Here is a 22004-nt window from a genome sequence, read left to right as displayed (position 1 = left end):
CAGGAGCGATGTGAGAGCAGAGGTACCAGTGGGGGAGGGTGAGCAATCCACTCAGATGGGCTCAAGGCAGGTAAGCAGGAGAGACCCGGCCAGGCGAGCTGCAGCTTACAGGGTTTCTGAGTTAAGGGAACGCACGTCCTCCGCGGCCCAAACCTCACTGACCTCGTCTCCCTCCGGCTGCAGGCAGCTCACGGCCGGGCAGACGGCGTCCTCGTCCCCAGAGTCCTCGTGCTCCGAGCAGGACGCGTCTGCGGGCAGGGACTGAGTGTCGGCAGAAGGGACCAGCTCATGGCCACGTGCCCGCTCTAACTTGAAACTGTTCGTGTCCTTGCGGTGGCTCAGTTTGATCCTCTTCTTTTTAGGGGTCCGCGTTTTGGCGACTCGATCCCACCGCTCACTGGAGAGACCTTCTCTTTCCAGGCGTCTCTTCAGTTTGCTCTCGAGGCCGCTGACTCCGTCTCGCTTCCCACGGCAGCCGTCACTCTGGGTGGAAGATGGCAAACTCCATTTAGCCCCTCGCCAAAACCAGTGATGCCAAGAACCGGCTGCACGAGAAGCGGGTGCTCCCCATCGACACCGACACGTGCTGCACCGCCCCCCCCTTCACATCCTACAGGACCACCTAACTTCACTGTTTAGTCTACCAAAGCAACACTGGAAAACAGAAATGTCACAGACACAATTCGTTTCAAATTAGTCAACCAGCTCCGGGAGAGGGGAGATGCCACATTCTTTTGGCCAAACCCACGAGGAAGTCCCTGACGTCCACAGAGTGTTTTCTATCTAGGTGTTAACCCACAGACAGCTAAGGAACCAAGGCAATACCTTGCTTCTTTATGCACATCTCCACCCCTTATAGGAGGAAGGTGCATTAACTGAACACAACTGATAACAGTGCTACACTATTTGGTGTCATAATGAAAAACAAATCCTAAATGCCAGCGTCTGCCCTCATGCTGTTTTCAGTGAGATTCCTCCCTATCTGACTACATTCTCAGGGGCATTAAATGTTACAGGTCAGCAAGTTCACTCACAGGAAGCAGCAGCAGCAGCATCTTACGCTGCTAAGAAACAGGACATTATTAGTTATCCCCTTCAAGTAAGTCAGCACTCAAAACGGGCACCCTTGGGACTTCCCTGGCGGTCCAGTGGTTAAGACTCCTTGCTTCCACTGCAGGGGGCATGGGTTCAATCCCTAGTCAGAGAACTAAAGATCCCGTATGCCATGTGGTGTGGCCAAAAAATACCCAAAAAACAAACAAACAAAAAAAGGGTACCCTTGGTCTAGTCACCTGGTCCTCACATCAGCTGCTGGGTTTGGTTTAGAAGAGTTAAAGCATTTGTTACATGTTGACTCCAAGAATGAAGGCTTTATCCCAAAGGCCTTTCCAGCTATAATTACATTTTCATCTCTACAGTAATTCTCTTACTGAAGAAAAATAATCCTGCTCCTAGCTATTATCACATGGAAATGATGAGAAGCACACCTTGCTAAAAGGAAAAAACAATTTCACACAGTGGCTTAAAAACCAGCATCAAAATCCAGGTTGTGAGCCCAAAGTGCTCAGTGACAGCCGTTGGAGCAGGGCTGTGGGGCAGGTGGTCTGCATCCTTTCCTGGACCAAAGACAGCATCTCGTCCCCGAGCTATTGAAGGATGATGACACTCCGAAGCACGCTGCCGCCCAGACCCCGACGCCCACCTTCTCACTGCTGGGTCTCACTGGAGAGCTGCGGTCAGCTTGCTGCGCGGGGCTGGGCTTTGCGAGTAGCATCTGGTAGAGCTCCTGAATTTCAGGAAGGGACACCTGGAGCAGCTGGGCCTCCATCAACAGCTCACTCACTTCTGGGCTTAGACCTGTCGGAGACAAGACCAGATCACAGTGACACCCACCTGAGACATGAGTGGAGGAAGACCACCGCTCCCATTACCACCCTTTCCCTTCAAGTGAGGTTCACTCCACAGGTCCAGAGTCACAGCGTAGCAGGCCCAAACTGGACTGTGTAAGTCCATCAGTGACTAGGAGGACTCCCGCTGATGCAGGAGGGAGATACCTCTGCTTTCACAGAAGCACAGAAGAGCCAGGGCCTGGGCACTCTGAGTGGGCCCAAGGTTCCAGGCACAACTCATGGGGGAGAGTTGCCCTCAGGGAAGGACAGGAGGAAGGAGGTAGGGTCTCTAGAGCCCCCTCAAGTCTCCTAAGTAATGAAGCAACAAGGGAACCCATGGCTTAGCATCTGATGACCAAGATGCTTGGTGTTTAATTATCAGTTGGCATGGGACGAACCCTTTCGTCCCTGAAAGCAACGGATATAAAGACTTCCTTTCTGTTTCTTTTGCATTTATGAGCCTTTAACTACGATTCTTCTCCTACCTTGCAAATACATAGTAATCCATATCCTACATATGAGGATAATATCCTTTTTAATGGTTCCTAGTTTATCTGCAACAAAAACCTACTGCACCATCACTTTTTACTCTTCAGCCCTCAAAATCATAACAATAATAATGGTAATGATGATAATAAATACAGACCATGGAGGGGGATACAGCTCCGTCCAGCAGAGAAGGGAGAGTGTAAATATGAGGTTCTGCCGTCCCAGGCACCGGGCAAGGAGAAGGACGTGGAGGCAGGAGGCTGAGATAGCTGGCGGAAGGAGAACATCGCACAGTGAGGCTTCTCCAGGGCTGAAGCCACTCCCACCACCCCAAGAGAAGTAGCTTGGGTTATCAGGCAGCAACCAGCAAAGAGAAAGGCTTGATTTTCCCAAACTGCAAGAAGTCTCCTGGCATCTCAGATTTGGCCAAACCAACTCATATCCACCAAGCCTTTGGTCTTCCTGGTTGTACCTGGACTGACTGCAGAGGTGAAGAGCACCACTGGGAAATAAGTCATTTTCTCTGCGTGGCAACAGATCACACAGCCTTTTAATCTCTAGGTAATCCTCCTTCTGAAGATTATAACCCGACTGACACAGACGTGTACCCGCTCTGGGTAAACCAACTGAGGAACTGCCAGAAAGCATTCACACCCACGTCCCCACCTTCACCAGAGCTTATGAGAGGAGCTGGGAGAAACAGTCCTTTGACCACAAATTACCAAGTAAATAACAGCTGTGCCTTTCCCTTTTATTAACATAGGTGAACTCCTAGCACATCGTGTGTAAGGAACACAAATGTCTCCAGCGTAGGCTGCCCAAATACCCACAACTCAACTATGAGACAGAAATGTAACACATCGTTTGCTAAGTGCCAGGCACTGTATTTCAGAAGCCTGGGGAGAACTTAAAAAGACAAGGAAACAAATACAACAGAGACCAATCTTCTGTCCTTGTCCCTAATCTGTATGACCTTCAACTCCTACACCTCACACATCTCTGCTGGTGCAGCACAAGGGACGCGTAGTATCTGCAAGAGAATCTGCCAGACTTGGAAGTCACCAGGTTAACATTATGAGAGGCCTGAGTACTGCCTGCCTGGCTGCACTCCTTGTCTCCCACGGAAGAAGACAGAAGCCCGGCCGTCCCAGTGACACTCAGGGGAATCTGGCTTTGGCAGAAAGACCACAGATGGTATGAAACCCACCGCCTCTGCTCTGAAGCAACTTACTAACACTCAAGACACATCAAAAGCTCTTCTTCCTCAAAAGGCAACCAGAGACAGGAGGAGGCACTTTCCCTTTCTCCTCGGTGACTTACACGAGAGGAAGCAGGAAAAAAACAGCCAAGCAAAGAATTTTAAAATACACGTATATTAAAAATACATCTGGGGCTTCCCTGGTGGCGCAGTGGTTGGGAGTCCGCCTGCAGATGCAGGGGACGCAGGTTCGTGCCCTGGTCCGGGAAGATCCCACATGCCGCAGAACGGCTGGGCCCGTGAGCCATGGCTGCTGAGCCTGCACGTCCGGAGCCTGTGCTCCGCAACGGGAGAGGCCACAACAGTGAGAGGCCCGTGTACCGCAAAAAAAGACAAAAACAAAGAAACACATCTGGTTCCCACACATCAATGGAAAAATCCCATGCGCATACGAAGAGGTGAAATCTGCTCCACAGGACGCGTGCCCGGCTATCGGGAGCAGAGGGAACGGAGGCAACGCGGCAGGTGCATGCAACCCTCGAAGGTAAAGCGGGCGCTGGTACCGGCGGCACCACCAGAGCTACCGGCTCCGGAAGAAGGCACAGAGCTGAGTCCGATAACCAGCGAAGGAGCGTTGCGGCTCACCTTGCTTGTCTCTGGCGCCTGTCCTGCTGCGGCCTGCCGTCTGCCACATAACAGTCCTGAGCCCGTCCGCTCCTGCGTGGGCTGGAGGTTACCTGACGAGAGCAGCTGTCGGGCTCTGTGCTGCCAGTTCACGGTTCTTTCAATCATATACCGCAGCGCATCTCCCTCGGGAAGGCGAACTCGGATACGCTGGAGGGAGGCCAGCAGGGGCAGAATTTTCTCTAATGGAGGTTTCTCTGACCTCCGACAATGGGGACACAGCCAGATCCGGGGGCCCTGCGCAATACTGGGTACTGCCACACAGCCGGTGTGGAAAGCATCCCTGCAGAGTTCACACTGGATCATGGGGGCAGCTGGGGCCTTCTGACACAGGCAGACCTTCATCTCCACATCCTGGACTGGCGACAGCAATTTCCCCTCATTGGCTTGTCTGAGAGACTGCAAGGCTTCCATTTCTCGTAAGCGGGCTTCCCCAAGCGTTGCCATCTAGAAAGGAGAAAACAATCAGGGACAATGTCACAGAGAACTCAGCCTTCTCCTAAAACTAGGGTCCTGGTGGCTAAGAACACCGGGCTCCAGAGTAGACTCTGCCTGCCTCACTAAGTCAGGTGGGCAACAACATCCCACTGTGGCTAAATTTCCACACGTATAGAGTCGGTAACAGTGCCCACCTCACAGGGCCGCCACGACGATGACACGGGCTGTGTGACAGACGCTCTGACTGGCACCCAGCAAACCCTCAGTGTGAGCAGCTACCTAACACACACCATTCTTCCAAGTCCAAATTCCTCACACATTTCTCTCTTAGAAAATGTACCTCTCTTGAAAGATACAGGCTTTTCACAGTCTGGGTGTACTAATTTCTGAGGTTTTCGATTTGTTTTCAGTTCCAGTAGCTTTTGAGTTCTTCCAGAAAGGCACTTTAGATGAGAAAGTCTGTTAAACAGCCGTAGTAACCTGTGTCTCTTACTGCCTTTAACATTACACCTTACAAGTGTGCTGGACACCGGAACTGTGTGTAGTGAAGCTGGGTCCCTCACGAAAGAAACAGAACCACTTCAGCAGACTTCCCTTACACACATGCACACACACACACTCACACGCTGTAAGATCACTAGGGCAGAGATAAAAGCAAGCCGCTTTTCTGCAGAAAGTGGCAAGTACACTCATTATAAAGTCTTTTCTCTCTGTTAAAACGAGAGCCATGTCTCAGCAAAGTTCCGAGTTCAGTTTATCTGTATAAGCGACTTGAAAACACAAACATAATCAGCTTCACAACAAAAAGCTGAAGTGACACTGAACATGTTTCTGACCAGTACGTGCAAGCTGTCCATACAAGGGACTTCTACGTGAACAGACCAGGCGCCCACTACATAAACCAGTCCAGGCATTACAGATTTATTCACCTCGCACCATGAAGTAAAAGCTGCCTAAGGGTGACCAATTCAAATCACTAGCTATGTCAGAGTTAGTCACTACCCCCTCGAACTTAACACATCCATCTTCCACAGAGGAAGGCTGGACCACCAAAATCCTAATACTTCACTGAAGGAGAAATACAGAGCAACAGGGGGTAAACACAGGCCTTTAAAACTGAGCCTTCCCCTTTAGAAATAAAAACTACAGGCTGCAGGAACCATTCCCTTCCCAAGTCTATTCCTATAAACAAGTCCTTAAAATGTTAATTTGTCATAGTTAAACCATTCTCGATGATCGGATCCAGCCACCACCAGATCCATCCCGATTCACCAGAAGAGGAAGCTGAGTCCTAAGGCCAGATCGACTCTTCTGGATGAGAGAAGAAAATGTATGAATGATGGATTAGGGAAGAAACAGATCTAGAAGTAAACCACCTAACAAACCTTTGGTATATTTAAGAAACCTACTTATTTTTCTAGCTAAAAACAATGTACAGGCGGCATATACGGGTTATGTGATCACAAAGTGATCAACAGGTAAGGTACAGAGGTTCACAGACTAGATCAGCAAGACCAGACAAGCAAAGATCAAGACAGTGTCTTTACAAAAACGAACCACATAACAGTGGAAAGTAGCACCTTGAAAACACCAGAATTATGCTCAGGCAGCCGCATCTGATTAGAGCCTGAAGTAAGGGACAAACATGCCAAAGAAAATCTGTGTCAAAATACACAAACACATCAGGGCAATCCCATGTCAATCACAAGAGAGGTCAGGCAGCTACGAAGGATCAGACCATAAAGAAGGTGCCTGGACCAAGGACGAGCCCAGGCCCAGTAGCAGCTATGTTCCTGCTCTGGGATGGACAATGCTTTGTGCCTTCAAAACCATCCTGAAAGTCTGACTTCACAAACCAAAAAGCATCTGCACAGGGAAGGAAATCATCAGCAAAATGAAAAGACAACTTACAGAATGGCAGAAAATATTGGCAAATTATAATTTGATAAGGGTCAATACCCCAAATCAATGAAGAACTCATACATCTCAATAGAACAAACAAAACACCATCACCACTACTAAAAACAAAAATCCAATTAAAATGGGCAGAGGATCCAGTAGACATTTTTCCAAAGCAGATATACAGATGGACAACAGGTATGTGATAAGATGCTCAACATCACTAATCATCAGGGATATGCAAATCAAAACCACACTGAGATTATCACCTCACACCTGTTAAAGTGACTGTCATCAACAAGACAAGAAATAACAAGTGTTGGTCAGGATGTGGAAACAAGGGAACCCTCGTGCACCATTGGTGGGAATGTAAACTGGCGCAGCCACTGTGGAAAACAGTATGGAGGGTTCTTAAAAACTAAAAATAGAACTACCATACGACCCAGCAATTTCACTTCTGGGTATACATCTAAAGGCAACGAAAACACTAACTTGAAAAGATTATCTGTACCCCCATGTCCAGTGCAGCATTATTCACAATAGCCAAGATATAGAAACAACCTACATGTCCACTGATGGATGAATGGATAAAGAAAATGTGGTATGCATATACAATGGAATATTATCAGCCACAGAAAAGAAGAAAATCCTGCCATTTGCAAGAACATGAACTCTGAGACCATCATGCTAAGTGAAATAAGTCAGAGAAAGACAAGTACTGTATGATCTCACTTATATGTGGAATCTACAAAAACAAAACAAAACAAAACAAAAACAACCCCACAGATACAGAGAACAGACTGGCAGTTGCCAAAGGCAACTGGTGGGGGAGATGGGTGAAGAGGATCAAAAGGTCAAAATAAGTCCTGAGGATGTGATGTACAGCATGGTATGACTATAGTCATTAATACTATGTTATATATTTGAAAGTTGCCAAGAGAGTAGATCTTAAAACTTCTCATCACAAGAAAAAAAAACTGCAACCATGTGTAGTGATGGATATTAACTAGATTTACAGTGCTCATTCTGCAATATATACATATACTGAACCATTGTACTATACACCTGAAACTAATATAATATTACAGGTCAACTATAGCTCAATTAAAAAAAAATTTTTTTTTAATTTTCAAAAAGCATCCAGATCACATAGCTATCTTCTTCTGATACTCTGCTCACTAAACATTAGCTAGATACTGCTTCACCTTCCTGAAGATGATACAATCTTTGAATCAACAGGGCTTATGCTAAATGCAGGTCAGACTCAAGTATCCAGTACCCTTTTAGGTGTATTTCTTGTTGTAAACTAGTAAGTTGGCATTGCAGTTCACATATCCGTTAGCCTGGGTGTCCTGAGTCTGCATCCCTGGACCAAGCCTTGGGCACTGGAAAGACTATTTCTGAATCTGGGAGGCCTTCCCTGAATCCTCTGCACCTCTATGCACCTTCCATTCAAAACTTTTACAAATGACAATTCTCCCAAAGTCGTTTTGGTAAAACAGCGTACTTTTAAAGTTATTCTTCTACTTGCCTTCCCAATATGGCCAGTAAGTAAGAGAAGAGTTAGAAATTATCCTCCCCCATGGAGAAAAGAGGAGGAAAAACCCCAGTACGTACAGCTGAAGCAGTCTCTCTGCTTTCAGTCAGAGCTCTCTCCAGGTCACTCAGACTCTCTACTCTGGGGCTTCTCTTCTTGCCACTTGGCAAGGGCTCCTTTAACTTTCTCTGCTTCCTCTTCAATCCCAAAAGGCCAATATCACATCGAGGACACAGCACCTAATGTGGACAAAGCACCACCGCTGGTAAAATGGATTTCAGATGAAGCATTAGGAAGTCACCAAATAAAAGCCTAAGGAGTGGGAAGGATGTGAGCTTCTTAGTATTTTCTGTGTAACATGCCTCCCTGAAGCCAGAAACTCTCTTCTACAAAGGAAGGAAGAAAGGAAGAGAGGGAGGAAAGAAAGAAGGAAATCTCACAAAAAGACAGACTTTGATTCCAGATTCAAACAGTAAGTAAAAAAATGTGATACAGAATGATCCCAGTCATAATGTGTGACCAGCATCAGCTTACAAAAAAACACAAGAAGTGCAACTATAGTACTTTGAGAGGTGGATGAGATCTTTTATTGAGCTTGTTAAAAGCAAGTGGTGAAGCATGGCCAAGGTTAAACGTCCAATTTCAACAAACTGAGGAACTTCAAGGAGGAAAATTTCTTCCTTAGACAGTGAATGCTATCCCTAAACATATGCAGAAAACATTTTAAGATTCTTCTAAGTTTCAACTGAAAGTTTCAGTAGAAACTTAGAAGAATCTCCCTGGCTCCACTGAGAAAAGTAACTCCTAGAGCATAGATCAGTCAGTGATGCCACCTCTGTGTGTGAGGGACTACATGTTTTGCCAGGCTAGGGGACCCAAGGTCTTGTAGGTGGGCTAACTGCAAACTTACCTCCAAGAGCGAATAGGACGAATTCTCAGTCAGGAATGTATTAGCAGCACATTCTTTCCAAACGTGAACCTCAGCTACTAGTGACTCCAGTCTCGGTAAAGAATTCAGATGCACCGGGATAGATCGTCCTCGTGTAACAAGTTCTATCAGTGTGTCTAACACTGGCACACGTCCTCCAGCCTAATAAGGGGAAGAAAATTACTTCTATGTAAGTGGGAAAAGTACCATTCGGACCGGGCCTACCCCATGATTTCAACATATTAAATTCACGGACGGGTGCTGACAAAACCTGCCAGCTGGCCGATGGTGGTGGAGGTGGAGCAGTGTGGGTTCTTCCACTCGACAAGGAAGAACCTACTTTGTGCTGGGCCCATGGATACAACTTTGGACCTGGCATATACTGTGCTCCCTTTGTTCAGACTGTTTATGCCCTTGTCAATTCACTTGTCATTTTGGTCCCTATGGATGGTGTGAAAAAAATTCAACAGAAATGTAAATTTGTAATAACTCAAAGGATTTCCATACTGACTTAGAGAAAGAAAAGCAACAAAACAAATATTTTACTCCAACTCACTCACCAATGATGAATTACAGTAACTCAGTATAGATTATTGAGGAAACAAAAAATGAGTTGTGAAAGCCCACTGGCTCTCCAACTTTATTATTCATTAAGAATCACCTGGGGGTCTTCTATTTATTCTCACAGGATTGAAACTGTAAGGGCATAGGTATTCTGCTGGATGCATAAAAAAAGTGACTCACAAATTATATGCTATGCCTATGGTACTCCATTTAGAAACATATGGAGTACTCCCTAAGTGAACAGCAGAATACTGGATGACCTTTTAAAATAAATAATCCACTAAACACGAAGAGGTTCCTTGTTGTTGGTCACACCTCTCTACTAGTCCTTAAATATATGACGCAAGGAAAGACCAGGCTATTATTTCAGGAATGGAGCAAAACTTGCTTTTCGTCCTTATGGACATTGTTGCAAACACTGTACTAAGTAGTACATACATTACAGCACATGAAGGGAGCAAACCCACCCAGACATGTGTCCTTGCTTCTGATTTCATATGCTCACCTCTCCTCGTCGTCATGACCTCACCTTCTGGCTGCCAGCAACCATGAGTGGAAGGGGGGACCGTGACTGTACCCACTACAGTCCAACAACCACAGACAAGAGCCTGCATCAAAAACCTCACTGGGGAAGTTTACGTACACAGCAAACACTTTCCTTGGTTTTTTCTTTGGCGGGCTGGGGTCACCCCTTAATTACGTAATATTTATCAAACAATGTATCTTCTCTTCCCTATTAACAAGAATAGATGTCCAGATATTTTGTTGAAAACACGTGGCTAAAACTGTCCTGTTTGGCATTTCTCATTAGCAATTGGTTAATTAGCACCACTTAAAATTACATAGATATTCAGAAGACCAGATGGCATTTTATTCCTAGAATCTGATGGATTCAACAAAACAGAATTTGAGCCTCAAGAACAATATAAATTAAAATTTTAAAAACCTATCCCATTAAATAATTCCAAGATCTTTTTTCTCAATAGGCCCGTAAGACCCACTGGTTTATGATCGTTAGAAAAAGGAAGACACTCCCACCAACCACTTTTCAAATGAAGTTATCCAGCTGAAAATTGGGAAAAATATAGAATATATTCTGTCTATACCTTAATAATGTTACAAGTGAATTTAATTTTCTATTTTAACTTATAAGTAAGTCTTAGCAAGTACAACGTCTAGCACAGGGGCACAGACACTCAGTGCTGATTACTTTGGACAGTTACTTTAGAACGTGCTCATCTCACTGCTTTTGTAGGTATGGAGCACATTTAAGTCATTACTTGGTGAAAGTCCTGGGCCTGAGGGCCTAGTTTGGCCATGTAATCATGTATCAAGACTCACTGAATCTGCTACTCTTCATTATGTAAACTCCAAGTAGTTGGCAAGCCAGCAAGAGATAGCTGTACTTGTCAGACTTTAGAAACTGTGTTTCTCCCACAACTTCATTTTTAGCTCTTTTTCTTCAACCCCAACCAAGTAATTAAGTCTGTTATGGGAGGGTCCCAAGCTCCCAGAAAAGGTTGGTTAAATTACCTAAGCTTTAAATACTGAGTCAACTAGTCAGGACAGTAGATGGGGTGGGTTAAGTGCATCTACACAAGGTTGAAGAGAATCAGTAATCCGGCCAACCCAAACACTGAACCTGTGTAGTGAGATCCAACATATTCCCCTTTGCAAGTGTTTACATTACTGCTCTTTACAGACGCACTTACACACACGGGACATTCTGTAAACCTACCTGCAGGGCCTCTACGTCCTGAAGCCAGTCTCTGGCTCTCTGCACAGAGTCTTTCAGAGCCGCGCCATTGGGCAGGTACGCGGGGATCTCCTCGATCTCCTTAACCACCGTAGCAAGGCTGTTCAATGAATGCCGAGGCCTACAAAAGCAAAATGACACTACTCAGCTTTTACACCGTGGCTCACTTTTCTCGTGGTTTACTTACCAGAGAAAATAGGAAGATCACTTCAGGGACTTCCCTGGTGGCACAGTGGTTAAGAATCCACCTGCCAATGCAGGGGACATGGGTTCGAGCCCTGGTCTAGGAAGATCTCACATGCTGCGGAGCAACAAAGCTCCTGCGCCACAACTACTGAGCCTGTGCTCTAGAGCCCGTGAGCCACAACTACTGAGACTGCACGCCACAGCTACGGAAGCTCGTGCACCTAGAGCCCATGCTTTTTGCAACAAGAGAAGCCACTGCAATGAGAAGCCCGCACACCTCAACGAAGAATAGCCCCCGCTTGCCACAAAAAAGAAAAATCACTTCAAAGGAAATTCAGAATAGCAAATAACTCAGTGAAGCATTTAAGTTCTACTTATTTCTGATTTGACATTGGAATAACCATAAACTTCCACTTGCAAAAGATAACTTAGGGATAATTTACATTATGTTAAACTAGATACGCTATCAAGACTCATACAGCTTCACTAAGAAAATTAAAAATCTCCAGGATATCAACATACCAAAAGCACAGAACCTAAAACTTTTGTACTCTCTGCTCAATGACCACTATTTTAGGATTACAAAATAATGTCTAGAACTTAGGTATTTCTTGTATTTTATCTTGTCAGTTGGAATAGTAAAGATCTGTCAGACAGAAAGCAAGAATAGGGAGGGAATCATCTTCTCCCCTCGGATGGTTAGCTTGAATCCAACCCATCTCTCGCGTATAGATAAGGTCACAAAGCAACAGCACTAATGTGCAGAATTACGGCACCATTTTCATCTTAAAGACAGTGCACACTGACTCTCAGATGTTTCTCTTTAAGACTCCTTGGGATCTTTTTCATTAACTGGGTTTAAACAGTTCCACTTATTTGTAAATGCTTTCTTCTCTCAAAGATGTTATCCTTGAGGTCCAGGGAAATTTCATTAAACCAACTCTAGAAAAGGTATTTCCATTTGAACCATTCATTTCACAATCGGTTACGCAAGGAAAGAAATTAATATTCTTTTGCCCAAGCTCCGAAGCAGCTCCGAACAGCTCAGCTATTTCTGCACACACAGCTCAGCTACTGTGCCCACATGCCGCCCTACTCCCCATGCTCCACGCTCCCGGACGGACGCAGTGCCAGCCTTCCCCGGGCAGAGGCATGGGTGTGCTTGTTTACCTGGCCTTGAGGAGACTCCTGGCTTTGTCATCCCAGTGCTCTGATACCGTGAGCAGTTCTTGAAGCCGTGCCATAGCCTTCTCCACAGCTGAATATGGGGCCAGACCCACCCCCAGGTCTATGAGACGTCTCATATCATCTAAGGTGAGGGAGCTGGGGTCTAGGCAAGCCTGCTGCACCTCCTCCAGCCAATGGGCCTGCTCCAGCCGGACACGCATCTCAGCAAGCTGGGGAAGCTCGACATCAAATTCAAAGCTGACGTCTAGCAAGTCTTGCAGCTCAGCGGCACTGGGCATCTCTTCAGAGAGCAATTTCTGGCTATGCTGTTGGAAATCTTCTACACGATTCAAGAGATCCTTAAAAAACACAGATTGTTGCATCAAAACAATATTTTCAGTAACTGGCTTCTTGAAAACTCAGGATCTTCAGTGCATGTTCAACATGACCCTCTGCCATTTCACTTGATTCTAGCAACAATACAGGTAAACAAGGTAATAAATACATAAGCCAACTGACAGTTACACAAGTGACTCTAAGAGAGACTTGTACCAACTACAGTAGCTGGTGGTCACTGTGAAAGGTAAAAATTTCCAATCTTCTCTCTCCTCTGCAGGCCTGTTACAATCTCTTTATATACACGTACCACTCAAAGGGTTACTAAAAGCATTTGCAAATAAATGTACAAATTAACCACAGGGGAAGACAACTTGATCCTGTGACCTGGGCTTGTGTACAAAACACAGGAAGGCGGGCACCCCCACCTCCCCATCCAGGTACCTTCAGCAGTGGCGTCTGACTGAGGACACAGGGCAGGGCGTGCAGCTGGCTCACGAACTGTCGGAGCTCATTCACTGTCAACTGATTGTGGGATTTCCCTCCACCAGATCGATACCTAGACAGACAAAGGCCCAAGGAGACTGCATGAGAGCAGGTTCCCCACCAGCCCCACACTCCAACGTCATGGGTAAAACCAGCCACAACAGGCTGCCGAAGAGCCCAAGCCAGGGCGTGCACAGTGCCCACCTCGTCTGCCTCTTGCCATTAAGCAGCTGCTGGGCGACAGAGGCACATTTCTCCGCGTCCTGTGTCACTAAGCGGAGGTGACGTAAAAGATCGTTGTCCGGGAATTTCTTCATCTCAGATTCCTCAATCAAAGCCTTAAAGCTGACGAGGCCTAGGAATAAAGAAAAGATCACCTTTTCTGTGATCATTATGTATGAAATACTGGTATGAAATACAGAGGGGGAGGTTCGATTTGATCAGTTCTTACCTATGGATATTTGCAATGCTTTACCTCTAATAAATTTGTTCTTTTTTTTTGGCTGAGAGTGGAATACTTTAAAAAGTGCCTAGAGCTGCCCTTCAATGTGAAAATGTTTAAGAAACAAAGAACCCCTGCCTTGTCAAAACAGAGCAAATGCAATTCTTCTTGTGGCTGGAACCACCTTTTCCTCCTGCATTTTACTCTGCACCTGGCAGGGAACTGGTGGGCTCAGAGACAGTGACCTGCACCCACCCCTAAACAGGAGAGGGAAGAGTCACCTGCCGAGCGACAGAAAGGAAAGCAAATGAAAACGCTTTGAAGGGAAGCAGTAACTTTCAAATGTAATAACAAGAGACAGAGACTTTGACTAGAACTAAGAAGTAATAAACCAGCATTTCACAGACTCTTAATTTAATGATATGCTGTCTTTGTCCTGAGATCTAGTTCAAAAACAAGCAAAACAAACAAAAACCTTTTCTAAAGGTCCATATAAAATGTGAAATACTTTTATTTCTGAGACAAAGAGGTGTAAAGGTTATTTGGTAACAATACGATATTTGTTAAATACACGATCCTGCAAAACTCATATATCAAGACTTCACTTTGATGTAAGGACATATGCCTCATTCACTCTTGGCTTTAAAACCTCTGCTAAATGTCCAAACCTGGCTGGACAGATGGGCTAAGTCAGGCTGCTTCAAGTAATCCATTTGCTGATAACTTTAAGTTGGCTATGTTACAATCAGTCCCAATTTGCCAATCACTAAGTCACACTTTCTATATACCACATACTTTTCTTCTTATTAATCTTCGCCTCCAAAGCTTCGTTCACATTCAAGGCCCATTCGTTGTAAGATTCTGCTCGAAGCTTCAGTGCATTCATCATGGGATAGAGATCATCCAGAGTGTATCTATACCTGGAAACAGAATAGCAGGCTTAGCTCTGAGATATGGGGGTTTGGAGGAAATCAGATGTTTTACACTAAGGATTCAGTGTTTTCCATAGAAAAAAAATCATTCTTCCTACTCACCGCAGTTTATATTTATAAGAAGGACAGGAACATAATTCCTTTACATGATGCAGGCAAACAAGCAGGCCAGGTTTACAAGAACAGGAGATGGCAGACATGAAGCATGTGGTTTTGCATTTTACACACTGACGCTCATCATCTGGCAACAGCTCAAAATCCATTCTTTCTGAATCAATTACTCCCTAGAATAAAGTGTGTACTTTAGAGATCTCCAAAGGATAATATAATCCATCAGCCCCCAAGACAAACATGTAATAGTTGAGCTTAAATTAAAAAAAAAAAAAAAAAAAAAAGAGTCTTACCAAAGTAGAGAGTAGAGAGTGCGTGATTAAAAATGTGGGGGGGAATTCCCTGGTGGCGCAGTGGTTAAGAATCCGCCCGCCAATGCAGGGGACATGGGTTCGTCCCTGGTCCGGGAAGATCCCACATGCCGCGGAGCAACTAAGTCCGGGAGCCACAACTACTGAGCCTGCGAGCCACAACTACTGAAGCCCGCGCGCCTAGAGCCCGTGCTCCGCAACAAGAGAAGCCACCGCAATGAGAAGTACATGCACCACAACGAAGAGTAGCCCCCACTCGCTGCAACTAGAGAAAAGCCCACGCACAGCAACAAAGACTCAACACAGCCAAAAATAAATAAATTTTAAAAAATGTGTGTGGACCTAGCAAATGTGGGCAAGTTAATCTATTTCACCCATCTAGGGAGAACCCCTTCTGGACACGGTAGGTCCTTATGTTTGGCCATTTTGATCTGAGTATGAGAACAGTTATTAACAGGCCCATAAAACTACGGAGATTAGCTGTTTATTCTACTCCAAACTGACCTTGTCCATATTTTGGGTCTAGATAAGAGCAAAAGAAATGCATATACTTTCTACTACAGCGAACATGCTATACAGGGCTTCAGAGTAATGTTGCTGGAGAATCCACAAAAAGAACAAATATAAATGAAAGGAAAGAAGATGGGGCAGGTAAAAAAGACTACCGTGCAGGAACTGTCAATGTGAAGATGCTAAGTGGTCTATTAGCCTCTTATATGGAAAGTTCTTGGAAAAGGTTCGACAATCTGTGCAACAGAGACTGTAATCGTAACAAGGAATTTCCCAATTGATACTGTCAAGATAAATGAGGTCTTGAACCAGGAAGTTTCTTTTTTTTTTTTTTTTTGCGGTACACGGGCTTCTCACTGTTGTGGCCTCTCCCGTTGTGGAGCACAGGCTCCGGATGCACAGGCTCAGCGGCCATGGCTCACGGGCCCAGCCGCTCCGCGGCATGTGGGATCTTCCCGGACCAGGGCACGAACCTGTGTCCCTTGCATCGGCAGGCGGACTCTCAACCACTGCGCCACCAGGGAAGCCCCAGTTCACCCAATTTTAATTTGTAAATTTCTACATCTGGGAAAAAAATTATGCATGCTCAAAGTTCCAAAGACCTTGGTAAGACGCTTAAACCCTCTGGGCATTGTTTTCCCAATTGTACAATATCAGGGGAAGGTGAGCTGTTGGTTCAAGGTGAGCTCCACGGAGCCAACATTCTAAAGAGGCACATAAAAGAAGAAAAAAAAAATCAATGTGACTATTTGTGGATATGACTGTCCCAAAAGAATCTACAAAAAACTACTGGATTTAGCAAGGAGGTAGGATACAGAGTCAATTTTGGAAAGTCAACTGTATCTGTTGTGGCCTCTCCCGTCGCGGAGCACAGGCCCTGGATGCACAGGCTCAGCGGCCACGGCTCACGGGCCCAGCCGCTCCGCGGCATGTGGGATCCTCCCGGACCGGGGCACAAACCCACATCCCCTGCATCGGCAGGCGGACTCTCAACCACTGCGCCACCGGGGAAGCCCTCAATTGTATTTTTAAATACTAGCAATAAACAATTGGAAATCAAAAAAATTTTTAAAGTACCATTTATAATAGTACCAAAAAATAAGAAATACCTAATTACAAATCCAAGAAAATATGTGTAAAATCTGTGTGCTGCAGTCTACAAAATACTGAAAGAAATCAAGAACACCTAAATAAATGAGGGGATAGACTATGTCCATGGATTGGAAGACTCAGTATTGTTAAGATGTCAATTCTCCCCCAAACTATCCATAGGTTTAATGCAGTTCCAATCAAAACGCCAACAGGCTTTTTGATAGAAATCAGTAAGCTGATTCTAAACTTTATATGGAAAAGCAAAGGAACTAAAATAGGCAAAACAATTTTTAAAAGGAACAAAGTTGGAGGACTCACACTACCTCATTTCAAAACTTATTAGAAAGTTACAGTAATCAAGACCATATGGTATTAGCAATAGGACAAATGCACAGACTAACAGACTAGAACAGAGTCCAGAAGTAGCTCCACACATGTGTGAATTAATTTTCGACAAAGGTGCCAGGGCAATTCAATGGAAAAAGGAGTCTTTTCAAGAAATGTTGCTGGAACAGTTAGACAGCCATATGCAAAAACAATGATCTCAACCCACACCTTGCCATAAACAAAAATTACTTAAGAGGATTAAACACTTAAATGTAAAATCTAAACCTAGAAAATCTAGATGACTACACATGAGAAAACCTTTGTGACTTTGGTTAGGCAAAGATTTCTTAAGAAGGACACACCAAGAAAGATCCATAAAAGAAAACACTGATAAACTGAACTTCATCAAAATGAAAAACTTCTGCTCTTTGAAAGACACTGCTAAGAGAATGAAAAGACAAGCCACTAGCTGGAAGAAAATACTTGCAGAACATTTATCTGATAAAGGACTGGTGTCTAGAATAAAGAGAAGTCTCCCAACAATCCAATGAAAAAGGGGTAGAGCAAGACATGTGAGCAGACACTTCACCAAAGAGATACATATGCAGGTAGTAAATAAATACATGGTAAGATGTTCAATATATCATTAGCCATTAGAAAAATGAAAAGTAAAAGCACAATGAGACGTCAATATACATCTATTAGAATGGTCTTAAAGGAAATTAAGGAAAAGTTTCCTTAAAATGGTATCAAAGTGCATAAGAACTTTACTAAGTAACACCCAATGACATGCAGTTGGGGTTCCAGAAACCTTACCAATTTACGAACAGTTTCCCTTAGAGCCTTCTCGTCCTCAATCATAATGGCCATGTCTTTCTGAACAGTTGATGCCACTACAACGTCTAGTACGTCCGCCTTGGAGGCCATCTTGCAAATCATCTCGTCGTGGGAAAATACACAGTAGCGGTGCAGCAGGCGGTAATGCTCTACGCACTGTCGGCCTAAGGGCAGCTGTGCCAAAAGACAGGGAGGACACATGACATTCATCTCTCTCCTTCCTGTTTCCAAAGACTCCTGACCTTTATTATCAATTACCAAATATCACATCTTGGGTCATATATTGATATCATATATCAATCCTAAAACTAGACTCTAACAAGCCCTGGACCTTTTAAAATCTTTGCACCTCAAGGATCTGGCAAATTAGGTACATTGATTAAAATCTGGTTTAAAAACCCAATGTATTAATAATGCAGTGATGTCTACAACAATGTAGAATCTAATTGGAAATATGAATTTACACATTTCCTGAAACAACTGTGTGGAACTGGTGTGGTTAATCTACTTCAGGGAACAATAATGCTCTAAAAACTATAGAACAGAAAATAATTATAGATGTAGGTATTACTACTGGGTACTATTTTATTGGGCCAACTATTTTGGGTTGGCCAAAAAGTTCATTTGGGTTTTTCCCTGACATGTTACGGAAAAACCTGAAGGAACTTTTTGGCCAACCCGGTATTATTAAAAAAAAAAAAAAAGGCACTGAAGGTCATAATTTATTAGATTTAACACCACACCCACTTAAACTAGGTAGTTCTTAGGCAAATGAAAAGTATTAATACTAATATAAAAACTCCACTTTACAACTACCTGAAATCAAATGTCATTAAAAATTACTGTTTGGATAATTTAAGCCAGTGCTGCATAAAGTACAGTCTTAAGACTGGAACTGTTTGCTATCAGTTTGCAATGAGATACTAAGCTTCAGCCAAGACGTCACTCAGCAGACTCTTCACCAGGTCTTGGCTGACACTGCAGGGCCCGGGCCTCTCCTGCTGGGAAGGTACACAGCTGGCTGACCTGCCATTTCAGCAGCAACTGGTTTAAGCAACTAGACACATGACAGTTTCTAAGCATTCTATACCATTTCTGCAGGAAAAACGGTAAATGTGAAAAGGCTTGCTAGGTCATAATTACACACCCAATCGACAGTGCAGAAGTTAACGGCCTCGGCGAAATTAAAACCTTGATTGAAACCGCTGTGGTAGGCTCTTGGAAATGTGATCACAAACTCCCCAGCACACTGATTAGTTCGGTAAACCTAAGGAGACAGAAATTGAAGATTTTCAGTGACATCCTCACGAAAGACAATCTAGACATAGACTATCAGATGATTCTCCAGAAAGGGTAGGGAAAAAAGTATGGCTGAATATTACCTAAAGATATTCATTTCTGCCACAAGATGGAGTAGTTCCCCAGACTGCCAGGTTGATAAGTATCTCAAGAGAAAACAGCTTACACCACAAAAATCTGGCTACATCCAAGATCAGGACACATCTTTCCAAATATTATCATACTGAAATAGGATCTCCTACCACCAATTGAAGAAATTCCACTCTATTTCAAGGATCTCATTCCACACAGAGATCTTCTTCATTTGGGCCTCAAACTTACCTCCCCCCAGCAATTCCCCTTTTCCCTCTACCCGAAAAACACCTATATTGCTCTAGGCACAAAATCCTCAGACTGTACGAACTACTACATAATAGTAATAATATTAGATGTCTTTTCAATACATATCTCTCCACCAGCAGTTCTCCAAAATGTAGTTCCCATTCCAAAAGCAGCAACAGCAACTGGGAACTTGTTGGAAATGCCAATTCTCAAGCAGCACCCAGGCCACAAGGCCGTGCAACTCGGGCTGAGGCTCCGCCCTGTGCTGGAACACGCCCTTCCGGGCTCTGACAGGCCAAGTCTGCAGTCGGCAACAGCTGCAGGAGCACAGCCCTCCAGCCCTCCACCGGGAGGGCCTCCTCCTCAACTCTCTGCCACACGCACTCCCCTTCAGAGCCCACGCCTCGGTTCAAACGCCATTAGGAGCCCTTTCCAGCCCTTTCAGAGTTAATGGCTCAGCCCCCGAGTCAACACCACTGTCAAACCACACCACTCTTCCGTGATCTGTGTAAACGCTGTCTTTCCCTTACACTGTGAGTTCCCGAATGCACGAGTTCATTCACCTACCTCTCTAGGTCCAGAGTCTAGCCCCACGTGGTTTGCTCAACTATTAAAGAACAGGGCGAGAGGTCTCTTCTAAAGCCAGCGACTCATAACAGATCAGAAAGACCCATCAACGTAGGGCGGGGGTGGTGGGGGGTCAAGATGGAAAATGCCAACAACGAGGAGATGGTGGTATTTTGATGACTATTGGTCCTTATTTTCTAAGCTTTGGCCCATGAATATTTTATGATCCCTCAAAGAAAATTCCTTTCCATCTGCCCCCATTTACTGGCCTGTGAACCCAAAAGCATAAAATGAAGGTCACAAGATCAAGAATTCCTCTTAACATTGTAAATGTATCATTTACATTTGGTTGAGCTAACTAAGATGGATTCTTCAACTTCATACATCTCAATCTGGCCTCCCAAAATGCCTTCAGAGTTTCCTCCGAAAGGAAGCCACTAAGCAAAAATAACTGTCACTTCGTAGAAAAACCTCATAGGAAAAAGCACCAATAGCATCTTTCAGTCTAGAGTGGGAACCCTGAAATCCAAGCTCAAGACACTGAAATAAATTTTCTCTTAAACTTAATTAGGGGCAGCAGGGAGAATGTAAGATCCACCAAGCATGTCACCATGTAAATTCAATGAGTTATTTTCTAAAGTAGGGATGGAGTATGAAGGATTCTGACACAAGAGTTTAGATCTAATTATATCAATAACAGAACCTAGCCATTTTCAGAGTAAACTAATTTATACTAACAACACTTATTTTTTACGGTTTTTGTTTTGCTGTGTTGAAGGTCTGAAGTTATAAACAAAAGTTATAGTTTAGAAAGCAGGAATGGTGATGGTGTACAACCTGTGAATGTACTCTGAACTTAACACCAGAAAGGAAAGGAAGAGACAGCCTCACAGTCACCATTGCAAAGTAAGGCTGCTCAGCAATCTAGTCATCAGCTGCAACAACTCAGCTTTCTATGGTGTCTGAGGATCCAGTCCCACTGGCTTAATGTAATATTGTACTAAATGACACCAAACAGCTGTTTCTACACAGCCAAATCAGCTTCATAAAAACGTGAGCAACAGGGAAAAAGAGAAGTGGGGAGTTAAGCCTGGGTGGCAGGAGGATTGACCCAAAACATACAGGCACTTCGTGAGTCATCAGGGTATTGGGGTTCATGATGGTGACGAGCTGGTGGAGGAGGTCGGGCTGGGAGATGAAGAGCTCCGGGGCCAGCCTTTTCATCACGGTCTCCAGCTGCTCGGCAGCGTACCCTGGGACTCCATACCAGGTCTTTGGCTCACCCCTAAAATAGATTGTAAAAGCAGATCAATCTCAAAATTTACATGAAATTTCAGTAGCTTCTTCAACTCATACACAAAATCAACCAGCAAACACCAATGCAAACAAGATGGTTAACCAGTTCCTATTTTTTAGATCCTGCTCTGTAAGGCAATGTTCAAACTGAAGAAGTATCACCAGAAATATGATCTGAACATATGTAATGCATTTTCCCCCTTCAAGGATAAAGTTTAAACATGAGACTTCCCATCTGAGGTCCCTCTTTTCCCTCCCATTTTACCTGACCCTTGACCCTTCAGAAAATGTAGATATCTAGCATTTCTAAGAATATAAGGTATTATGTTAGCTACAGGGTATGTGGTCACCACAATTTCCTACAGCAACTAGCAAGGGATGGCAACTCTCCGCCCTGACAGC

General features: G+C 44.4%; 1 protein-coding gene across 8 annotated transcripts in view; it reads right to left on the bottom strand.

The window, feature by feature from the left end:
- The window catches only part of KDM5B (lysine demethylase 5B), a 76478-nt gene that overhangs the window by 2048 nt on the left and 52426 nt on the right, over nt 1–22004 (bottom strand). For 6 of the 8 annotated variants that reach the window (XM_060125819.1, XM_060125827.1, XM_060125835.1 and 3 more), the window contains 15 exons: nt 21429–21591; nt 19267–19386; nt 18099–18293; nt 15034–15215; nt 14795–14919; nt 13762–13912; nt 13516–13630; nt 12739–13094; nt 11365–11503; nt 9045–9224; nt 8215–8373; nt 4222–4707; nt 2536–2647; nt 1703–1857; nt 163–483 (listed from right to left, as the gene is read on the bottom strand). In XM_060125819.1, the coding sequence (XP_059981802.1) occupies nt 163–483; nt 1703–1857; nt 2536–2647; nt 4222–4707; nt 8215–8373; nt 9045–9224; nt 11365–11503; nt 12739–13094; nt 13516–13630; nt 13762–13912; nt 14795–14919; nt 15034–15215; nt 18099–18293; nt 19267–19386; nt 21429–21591 (2959 nt within the window). Of the gene's footprint in view, nt 1–162; nt 484–1702; nt 1858–2535; nt 2648–4221; nt 4708–8214; nt 8374–9044; nt 9225–11364; nt 11504–12738; nt 13095–13515; nt 13631–13761; nt 13913–14794; nt 14920–15033; nt 15216–18098; nt 18294–19266; nt 19387–21428; nt 21592–22004 lie in introns of those variants that run through there. The other 2 variants (XM_060125844.1, XM_060125871.1) reach the window with 2 other exon arrangements.

The sequence above is a fragment of the Lagenorhynchus albirostris genome, chromosome 2, assembly GCF_949774975.1.
Source record: "Lagenorhynchus albirostris chromosome 2, mLagAlb1.1, whole genome shotgun sequence".
Lineage (NCBI taxonomy): Eukaryota > Metazoa > Chordata > Mammalia > Artiodactyla > Delphinidae > Lagenorhynchus > Lagenorhynchus albirostris.
Note: the sequence above shows the minus strand (reverse complement) of the source record. Positions and strands in the feature narration are given on the sequence as shown.